This window comes from Xiphophorus maculatus, chromosome 18 (assembly GCF_002775205.1).
Source record: "Xiphophorus maculatus strain JP 163 A chromosome 18, X_maculatus-5.0-male, whole genome shotgun sequence".
Classification (NCBI taxonomy): Eukaryota; Metazoa; Chordata; class Actinopteri; order Cyprinodontiformes; family Poeciliidae; genus Xiphophorus; species Xiphophorus maculatus.
This window is the reverse complement of record NC_036460.1, coordinates 6,696,503-6,707,348: the sequence shown is the minus strand read 5'-3', so window position 1 is coordinate 6,707,348 and position 10,846 is coordinate 6,696,503. Positions and strand designations below refer to the sequence as shown.

The 10,846-nt window shown below is 36.2% G+C and overlaps 1 protein-coding gene across 1 annotated transcript; it reads left to right on the top strand.

Moving 5' to 3' along the window:
• The first annotated feature begins 1,321 nt into the window (after window positions 1–1,321).
• On the top strand, window positions 1,322–9,738 carry LOC102232953 (short transient receptor potential channel 6). Its single transcript, XM_014475779.2, has 13 exons — window positions 1,322–1,440; window positions 1,597–1,691; window positions 3,638–4,406; window positions 4,491–4,676; window positions 5,078–5,242; window positions 5,366–5,582; window positions 6,217–6,435; window positions 6,627–6,891; window positions 6,961–7,156; window positions 7,434–7,634; window positions 7,813–7,869; window positions 8,838–8,913; window positions 9,012–9,738. Exons 2-13 carry the CDS (start codon window positions 1,642–1,644, stop codon window positions 9,161–9,163), a joined length of 2,553 nt encoding a protein of 850 aa, XP_014331265.1. The 5' UTR covers window positions 1,322–1,440; window positions 1,597–1,641; the 3' UTR covers window positions 9,164–9,738.
• Window positions 9,739–10,846: the final 1,108 nt, after the last annotated feature.

Sequence of the window (10,846 nt, the reverse complement as noted above, 5' to 3'; positions counted from 1 at the left end):
AGGTGCCATTTAACAGCTGACGGAGTTGATCAGCAATGCAAGTTAGAAAGTGAAACATGGATTTATTGCTATCACGGTGAAATATTTCAAGCAGTTATTTTTTTATTTCAATTATTAAGGCCTACAGGTAATAAAAACATCAAATTAAGTTTTTTCAGAAACTTGCAAGACGAATAATGAAATTATACGCATTTTTGAGACAGGAATGTCCTCCTACTATAGCTGATAATATATCTGTATTATCTTATAGTGTTGAATGTAGATGATCAGTCTGTGGGACTGTATTGTTGGGTCTGGTATGGATCATGACATTTCTTACATTTTCCTAAATTTTGTGTTTTTTCATTAGCTTTAAGCCATAACTATTGATTTCAAAATTAATAAACACTGGAAATAAGTTATGTATAAGCAATTTTTAAATCCTATAATAAATACACATGTTATACTTATTTTTGTAAGTAGAACATTTATGTTGACAAATCTCTGTATTATGTGTTTTGGCTTTTAGCAGGATACTAAATCTCCTGAAAAAATAAACAAATAAAAAAATAAAAAACTTTTATGGGTTTTTGTTTTGGTGTGTGATGATTTTAAGGTATCCCCATTTGGTTCCTCCTTAAAAGAATACTTTCTGGAGACACCACTGTGCTTTGTAATTTTAAGTACTCAACATAAAAGTGACACTTCCTAGTTGGGTGTCTGTACCCTATCACCATCTATGAATAAAATACTGGAAAGAGTAGTATTTGTGCTTACTTGCATTGATAAGCTTTGATTTAATGTTTCCAAGTACTTTCAGCCAGCCTATATATACACTCTTTCTACACTGGTGGAGCTGATTGCTTTCATTGCTTAGTTTGAAAGCTTAGGTGTGTCGGTAGGCTTTTTACCTTTTATTTTTGAGTGCATCATGAGTTAAGAGGATTTGGGAAAATCCGCTTTTCCATTCGTTTGCTGTCCTCAGAACATGGGGTAGCATTTTAGGACATTGCACCAGCTGTATTCACACACTCAGGCAGACTTCCATCTAAAACCAGAGGTGGATAAAAATCTGGCTAGTTAGATGCATTTGATTTAAGTTAAGTGCATAATTTTACTTCAATTTTGATAGAATCCTCTTTTACTTCAAAAACCCACCGCCCTATTTTGCTTTGCAGAGGCTTAAAGGGGCATTTATTGAAAATGAAGGACAGGGAATAATCCTGATGTAGGACACACCTATAAATCTGCTCAAAACCCGCCCACTAGGCTCACAAACACAAGCACTATGAGAACCACAGGTATTTGGCACACTGTGACAGTCTAACTGGTGGTACTGAAGCAAACCTGAGGCAGTTCCTCCTCGAGGTCCAGCTGGCCATGTCTGGATACAATTTTGCTCTTATATGATTTCATTTATAAATGATGTGAAGGTTATTTAGTGGATCAGGCATTTCCAAGGTGAGTGGAACATCCTGTTGGATTATTTCAATAGATTAATTCTTCATTTTTCTTTTTACTCCACAAAGTCTCCACAATCTTGTTTATCTAGCACAATATTAATGCACTTATGTTAAATCCAACAGTGCATATATTTAGTTTTATTTCCTTTTACAGTCAGAGTCATCATATCCTGACAAACATCTCTGGAATCCTGTCATCATGATAAAACGCAGCAGGACTCTCACTTTGAGGCAGTCTCAAAAATCCAGGCAAGTACCTTTCTCTGTTTTATAGGAATCAACACCGATTTTCATCCAATCTTATGAGATATTTTTTTGATTATGAAAATTTTATTTAATTTTAGGGTTTAGGACTACCTTACCTGAATAATGGGCAGCATTTTTATCTTAGATTTTTCTCAGGGATGTACCTAAAACCAGACAAGAAGAAACATATTTAGCAGTACAATAAAACGATTAATATGTATTTCGTGCATGCACATGATGTTGCTTAATGGCACAGAATAAAGTTAACACTAATTATTACTAAATGAAGAGGCGTTGTTCTCGTTTGTCATCTGCAGCAATTGTGCTGAAGCAATTAGCTCCAGAGATAACCATGCTATTTAAATGCAATTTAATGAACAGGGTCATTTTAGTCATTTGACAGTAGCACAAGATAGGATTAGTGTTGAAAATAGCCACTGATGTATGATTCCTGTATAAAATTTTAAAAAATCTGGCGTGTCAAAATAATACATAATTTCTCTTCTATATTACAGAAAGTAAATGGTAATACAATTATTCCAAGTTGTAGAACCTTTACATTTCTTGTGAAAAGAAAAAAGCCTCAAAGAGAAACAAATAGGTAAACATAAATACAACGCTTTTTATCTGTTGCTATTTTTGTAATTGAAGTGTTATATTGTTAGTTTAAAATAGATTTTTATAATTATTTGTTTTAAATATTGACTTCTGAATGCCTAACAAGAGACTGGGTTTGCATATTAGCCTCCAGCTATAGGTCTATAGTCAGGACAATTCTTTTAAAGGTAACAATGCTTTATGATTTGTCCCGGATCAAATAAATCTAAAATAAATAAATGTCTCTTCACTTGGAGAGGATTATAATATTATCCCGTCAGATGAAAGAGCAGACGATGAACCTGTGGGTGGCATCACACACGTAAACCTGGTGTGAGTAATAATAACAAGACCTAACTGAGGTGCAATCTCAGCCTTCCAACAAACGCAACATATTTATTGGAATTTTCATGTGTTATACTAATGTAAAGAATTGTGTATAAAAAATGGGCCTTTCCCATAGATCTAATTAACAAATAGCCTACAGTATAAACAACTGTTTTGGTTAGATCTCAGAAGTTTCAGAAAACAGAGATGGGATGTTGTTTCATAATCTTGCCCTAGTTTATTGCTGACCTTTCTGAGGTGTACCTTTGACCTTTGTTCTTCTGATGGTGTTTTTTTCTCCAATGAACATCTCACAGGGTTTTGTTTGATCCACCATGCAGAGATGGAAAGAGTATGACATAGGCAGAGGCTTCTTTTTTAAATCTTAAATGCAAAATCTGTACTTTTTTTTTTTTTTTTACAGTTTTCACTTAATTACTGCACTGAATATGTTTTTATTTCAGAAAATTGCCTTTCTGGAGTCTGTATATTACAGTTAAAGATTAACCAATCACTAAATTAGTTGGTGTTTATTTAAAAAATAGATTCTGATTAATACGATTAATCATTTCAGGTCTAGAGTATTTTGTAGATACGTATAAACTTTTTCTAAAGTCTGTCCTAGGTTTTTACAAAATAATTCACAAAAAAAAACACACAAATGCCTAAAGGTCAGAAGTTTGATGATACTTAAATAATAAGCATTGGTATTGGTATCAGTTTAGGCAGTATATGTCCCTGTTGTCTAGTTGTCTCATCCAAAAAATGTTAAAAGCCTTGCATTATCTTGCTTCTAATTACATCTACATCTACCGCATGCTTTCATTACATTTAATTACATTTAATTACATCTAATTACATTATAATATGTTACTCTATTATGTAAAATACACATATGACACCTTTGTGTGAAGTGTTGAAATGACAAAATGCTCAGTAGGTATGAAAACTTTGACAAGGCAAGATGCATTCCCTGTCTGCATCCTTTTTACTAAAACCTCACATGCGTGTTCATCCGTCTTCAGATGGATCAGCGAAAGGAGGGCCTTGATGACGGGGCATGTTGGAGCCAAACATCGGAGACAAACAGCTCGGGGAGCTGGTTACCTGTTCCAAGCTCACCCTTCCTCCTGCGTCTCCATTACTGAGGAGGTGTTCCTAGAAGCTGCGGAGTACGGCAACATTCCTGAAGTGAGGCGGATGCTGGAGGAGCTTCCACACCTCAACATCAACTGCGTCAACTACATGGGGCAGAACGCACTGCAGCTGGCAGTTGCAAGTGAGCACTTAGAAGTGGTCAAGCTTTTGCTTAAGAGGAAAGAACTTGCAAAAGTGGGGGATGCTTTGCTGTTAGCCATCAGTAAAGGGTACATCCGTATAGTGGAAGCCATTTTAAGTCACGAGGCCTTTGCAGATGGTCAGAGGTTGACGAACAACCCCAGTCATGACGAGACACGGGACGACTTTTTCTCCTACGATGAGGATGGCACGCGTTTCTCTCATGACATCACTCCTATTATCCTGGCTTCTCAGTGTCACGAGTACGAGATAGTACACATGCTACTTTTGAGGGGGGCCCATATAGAGCGTCCCCATGACTACTTCTGTCAGTGCAGGGCCTGCATTGAGCAGCAAAGGCTTGACACCTTCTGCCACTCTCAGTCTCGTATCAGTGCTTACAAAGGCCTTGCAAGCCCAGCGTATCTTTGCCTTTCGAGTCAGGATCCTGTGATGGCAGCTTTGGAGCTGAGCAATGAGCTCGCAGTTCTGGCCAACACAGAGAAAGAGTTCAAGGTACAAAAATACAACTCTTGTCTCGTCCGAAGTATAGTTTCTACATACTACGTCTTAAATGAAAATGTAATTTGTCTGTTTCAGAATGACTACAAGAAATTGTCCATGCAGTGTAAAGACTTTGTGGTGGGACTCTTGGATTTGTGTCGGAACACGGAGGAAGTGGAGGCGGTCCTGAATGGTGACATGGAATCCTTTGCTAACACAGCAACCTCTGCCAAACTGAACCTGATCAGGTTAAAGCTGGCAATAAAATATGAAGTTAAAAAGGTAAATAATTTTCAAGCCTCCAATTTATTTTTCACTTCTATTGGCATAGTGTCTTCAAATGTCATTTTGTCTTGTTGCAGCACAAAGACATGTATAATTGTGAAGTGTGAGGGAATGTGATGAGGTTTTCAACATTTTTACAAATAAACATCTGAAAAGTGTGGTGTGCATTTTTAGCCACCCTACATCAAAACTGTACTTTGTGTGCTTTGCACATCTAGCGATTGAGCCTTCCCCACTCTTCCTCACATAACAACTCAGATTCAGTCAGAGTGGTTGGAAAGTGCCAGTAGGGATGGAAAAAAAAATCAATCACAATAGTGATGTGCTTTTTTGTGCTAATTTCTTTTATCGCTAAGAAATGCATGGATCAACATAAACATTTGCCTCATTTTTTGCAGTTTGTGGCCCATCCAAACTGCCAGCAGCATCTTCGATCAATCTGGTATGAGAACCTGACTGGACTGCATCAGCAAACAGTTGCAGTTAAAGTTCTTTTTGTCTTTGGTGTAGCAGTTGGGTTACCTGTCCTAGCTTTTATTTACTGGATAGCACCATCAAGTAAGGTTAGTTGCTAACCCTATTACACATTATTATAACTCGGAGAATTTATATATTTTTTAAAAATAAGAAATATTTACAGTTTATGTTGTAAATTGATGCTTCTCAAAATGATATTTTTATTGCAGTTGGGGAAACTCATGCGTGGACCCTTCCTGAAGTTTGTGGCTCATGCAGCTTCCTTCATCATATTCCTCTGTTTGCTGGTTCTAAACGCAGCCGACCGCTTCGCAGGAACATCACTGCTGCCGAACATGACCACCCACGATTATCCCTCACAGGTTTTCCGGATGAAGACCACCCGTTTCACCTGGATGGAGATTCTTATCATTTTCTGGGTTATAGGTATTGTTTAGACACATTTTATCTGACGAAATGTGTCTAAGGTTACTGGTTAAGGTTACAGTAACTGCCTATAAGAATTAAAAACATTAAATTAGCTTACAAGTACAAATGTAATACTAGTTGTATCTCCACCAAAATATACAGATGGGCTCAAAGTGTACCATCACTGGTAAAGAATTGTCCTCTAGCAAATACAGAAAATGTATTTTTGGAGCTATCAACAAGCTTCTTGCATTATTTTGTTGATGGAAACAAAAACTGTATTGTTTCTCTGCCTCTTGCTAAGGAAATGAAATATGCATTTTGGTGTATGCATCTATTAGATGGCAGAGTTTCTCTAATTAAACTTTAATTAGAGAAACTCTGCCATAAGTAAAATATTTTGCACAAAATCCTTAATTTCCAAACTCGCTATAATTGTATGTTGTTTCAGCATCTTAAAAGCTTATTTGTGTTAAAGTATTGAAATCATAAAATAACCACAAAAACTGTTTTTGCTGCCATATGGCTTGTTTTCATCAAATGTTTTAATGGTATACATTCTACGTTTCAGGATGAACTCCCTATTGTGCTTTATTGTTTTGTTCATTGTCACTCTCAGCACAACAAATCACAACTTTTTTCCCCCCTACAGGTAAGATATGGGAAGAATGTAAAGATATCTGGTCACAGGACATTCAGGAATACATCTTAGAACCATGGAACCTTCTGGATTTTAGCATTTTGGCCATTTTTATGACCTCTTTCATTGCAAGATTAATGGCTTTCTGGCACGCACATTCTGCACAGTGCTACATTGACAAGCATCCATTCAACATGACCTTGCCTTCTGAGGTACAATATTTTCAGCTGGGTAAGTATACATCCAAAATTGTAAACATTTAGATATTGTGTTGTAATTTAACATATAATAAACCATTGAATTCTTGGGGGCTACTATGGCTTTCATTAGTTTCCTTTTCTTACAGCTATAGTAGAATAGGTAGGATGAATGTTTACATCACCTAAGCTTCTCTAGGTAACACCATCTTTATATATTTTCAGCAAGAATTCACTGGATGCCCTCAGACCCTCAGCTTATCTCCGAAGGTCTCTATGCGATTGCCATTGTTCTGAGTTTTTCCCGCATTGCGTACATCCTGCCTGCCAACGAGAGGTTTGGGCCGTTGCAGATCTCTCTGGGAAGAACAGTGAAAGACATTTTCCAGTTCATGGTGATTTTCATAACGGTGTTTGTCGCTTTCATGGTGGGAATGTTCGATCTATACTCATACTACCTTGGAGCCAAACACAACGTTGCCTTTACAACGTAAGTGCAACACACTTACAGGCTGCGACAATAGTTTGTATATTATTATTGATTTCTCTCTTCCTCCAGGATTGAAGAAAGTTTTAAAACATTATTCTGGGCCATCTTCGGACTGTCAGAAGTAAAATCTGTGGTATTAAACATCAACCATAAGTTCATTGAGAACATAGGCTATGTTCTGTATGGGGTGTACAACATCATTATGGTGATTGTTCTGCTGAACATGCTCATAGCCATGTTCAACAACTCCTTCCAGGAAATCGAGGTATGACTCAAACACAACATGTTTTTTTAAGGTTTTATTGGCTCTAACAGCCGTTATTTGAAAGTGGTTAGTAAAGTAGGTAATAAGAGAGAGGGCATGCGGTTGTGCTGTACCCCTGTGACACTACACGACCCCAAACATGTTTTAATTACTGCTTGATTTTGTCTTTCATGAGTTATCATGGAATACAATCCATTCCCTTTTGAAATTTTTATCTGTCCTTCATGGTTTTTTTTATTTCTAACCTCTGAATGCCCTCTCTTATCTGATACTTCAGGATGATGCTGACGTGGAGTGGAAATTTGCCCGAGCCAAGCTGTGGTTTTCCTACTTTGAGCATGGCAGCACTCTGCCTGTACCCTTCAACCTCGTACCCAGCCCCAAATCTGTGGTGTCCTTCCTACTCGGAATAAAGACATTGATCAGATCTTCAAGAAAAAGCAAAGAGAATTCAAACAATGACATGGATCTTAAAAATGTAAGACATCTACAAAATGACATACTTCATACCTGACCTTAGAAAAATCTAAATTTGCCTAATGTCCCATTGTACCCTGGTTTTGCTCTGGGTTTATAGATGTTACAAAGTTCTATAAATGCAATTAAAGTGCAATAAAAGTCTTATTTTCTGCTTTTCATTCTTACTGATACTACAGTTAAGGGAACACGGAGGACTGAAGGAGGACTCATCTGTTCAACCTACGCGTCATCAAGTAAAGCATTTTTCATTGCCTGACTACAGATGGTCATTTCTTATCTACACATTTGACATTTTGCACACATACATGAAGAATAAGCTCAGCATCTAATTTTCTGAATATTAGTGTGTTTCCTAACAAACTTCATAAAACAGCATCCACATTTCTTGGTAGAAAGATGTGTAGAAAGTCTCAAAAGTATAATATTTTATTGTAGTAATATAAACTAAAACTGTGTTTTCAACAAATTCATCCTCTAACAATTCTCCTAAAAAAATATAAAGGAAGCAGTTTTGCAATTTACACTTTACATTTTTAGGCTATCGGAGCATCTGGCAACTTTTCAACAGTAAGCCATAGCTATTTTTCTGGGGAATAAATATGCGATACAGAAATTCATTTATCCTGGCCTTTATTCAAAATGTGCCATTCAGATGAAACTGAGGGATATTATGTGAATTTATTGTGTGAATAATATTGTGTCAAAAACATCCTATGCTCACTGCTGTGTATGGTGGAGGATCTGACATGGTGTGGGCCGTTTTCCATCCCAGAACCCATGGGAATCTTGTTGGATTGGAGGGCAATCTGAAACTATGTAATACCAAGAAACTTAATGAAAATGTTGCAGTACTCATAATGTCAAGGAAAAGTTTATTTCTTAACAAGAATTTCCACCTGAATAAGAGAACTCAAGTTATATGTTAGATTAAAAAAAGAATCAATGTTATATTTGCTACTGTACAAAAAAACACAACCGTCTTTTTACACAACTTTACCAGGGGTGCCAATATGTTTGAAAAGGGGCGCACATCTGAATCAACCAATGTTTCAAATACATACATTGAGTTTTTTTTAATTACGCATGTTTATCAAATCAAATAGAAAATTACATGTTTTCACCCCAACCATCTTTCTGTTTAAACAAGTTGATGGGTCATTAATGTAATGTAATACTTGAATATTTTTTTACTTTTTTGCAGAAAGTAATGAACTGCCTCATCAAAAGATACATATTTAAAGCACAGAGAGATAAAGATAACGACGAAGTGAACGAAGGTACGTTTCCTGGAAACACTGTTGCTGTTTTTTTTTTTTATCTCTAGATCATGGAATTGCCAAAAAGTGAATAAATACATAACTTACTTGACTCAAAGGTGAATTGAGAGAGATCAAACAGGACATCTCGAGCCTTCGGTATGAGCTGCTGGAAAGAGGGAACCATGATATAAACACACTGGCCGATCTTGTCAGGCAGCTGGGAGAGGTTGTGCAGAAAGAAGAGCAGAGAGCGGATGTCATTTCTTAAAAACATGTATATAATAGAAACAGATAAGTTGTACATAATGCAGTCTCATATATTTGCTGCACAGGTAAGTTTTTAAAACTACAGTGTTCAGTTCTATTTTCTAAAGAGGCACATGAATTACTGTTTGGCTTAAATATGACCATTTTATTCGGAAACTTCATCTTCTTCAGCTGTATCTGTTCAGTTAACCACATGGTGGCACTAAGGTAGTGCATTTTCCCTTTGTTGGGTTTGGGTGTGTGGCTGTTAACAAATAATAACTGTACAGATGCAATTTTGTGTTCCATTTTTGATAAAGTCTTGTAAACAAGTGAGGTGTTCATGCAAGGAAATTAGTTTGATTATGTCTGTTTGGGCTGCAATTCATGCAATCCAGAAGTAAGAACAAAGCTTTTTGGTAATAATTACTCTTTAATTTTTCCATTTAGTATAACTGTAAAGTTAATGAGCTTTGGCTCGATGTTTAGAGGAGTCATTACACTTTAAAATTGTACTGCAATAAAGTGAAGGTTTACCTGAGCATGCTGTTTAATGAATGTCATAATTATCAATGTTGGTTACCTTCGCTTCCTGGAATAAAGATGGGTTATGTTTTCTTTTTTTTTTAACTATTAAAACAGATGCTGTTTTCCAATACAGATTTTTTTTGTTGTAACCAAGGTAAATAACTAAGAACAGCAGACAACAGGCTGCTTCTTGTACAAGAATGCAAACTACATGCATAGTTTAGCTTCAAAGCTATACAGAGAAAAATTTAAATGGATTGTTTTATAAAAGCCAAAGATAAAAATGATAAACAATAATGTTGTGAATTGTAAAGGTAAAAAATACATAACTGACCTATATTAGTGGCAGAAGTTAATCCAAAATGAGACATTTTCAGAAGAAAGCCTGATAAGAAAAGCTAGGCTATCACAACATCCGAAGAGTGCATGTTGCAGATATGAATGTGTCATTGTTATCCAAGAATTATGTAGGCCACTGCATGAGAATCCCCTCGGATGCCGTCTAAAACATGACGCAGGAGATAGGGCCAAGGACTGCGTGTACATCATGAGCACATGCATCAGCAACAGTCAGACTGTACTGATTAACTTGAATAGTAAAACCCTGTTCTGCTATCTTACTAGGGTAACAGAAAAATAAATTAGATGAGTGAAATGAGATAAAGAAGGACTAGAATACATTTCCCCTAAGAAATGTATGACAAACAGAAAAACAAAATCATCAATATATCTCTAATATTAAAATCAGTTAAAAGTCTTTTGCTTTAAGCAACATTGAAGAAATGTAAATGCAAGAAGGAAGCATCTAATGACAAACTGAAGAGTGAGTTTTACAGTTTTAAGTGAATAAACGCTCCAGTACATGTATATCATTTTAAAAATAATGCAAATCAGAAGTTTGCATTTGCACATCATAATCATGAATGAAATTTGGGGATTTTGATTATGTATTGGAACCTTTTATTCAGATTGGTACAAACAGGATACAAATTTAATGCATGTTTCGGCTAACTGTGACCATCAAAAACTTCTGACTGGATACTTAACCTCTCTAATAAGAAATGTAAGAGTTTTGGTAGATTTCCTGGTTGAAACAGGGCTTTTAAGGAAACATCATACAATTTAAACAAGGTGCAGGTCCAGCATAGGACAGAATATTAATGCTGGCCTGTTTTAC

Bases quoted from the DNA above. Each gene is read 5' to 3' on its own strand.
- LOC102232953 (XM_014475779.2), top strand. From the start codon at position 1,642: ATGATAAAACGCAGCAGGACTCTCACTTTGAGGCAGTCTCAAAAATCC. The intron at 5,243-5,365 runs GTTAGTTGCTAA...TTTTTATTGCAG, and splicing joins GGATAGCACCATCAAGTAAG to TTGGGGAAACTCATGCGTGG. The intron at 7,870-8,837 runs GTAAAGCATTTT...ACTTTTTTGCAG, and splicing joins TTCAACCTACGCGTCATCAA to AAAGTAATGAACTGCCTCAT.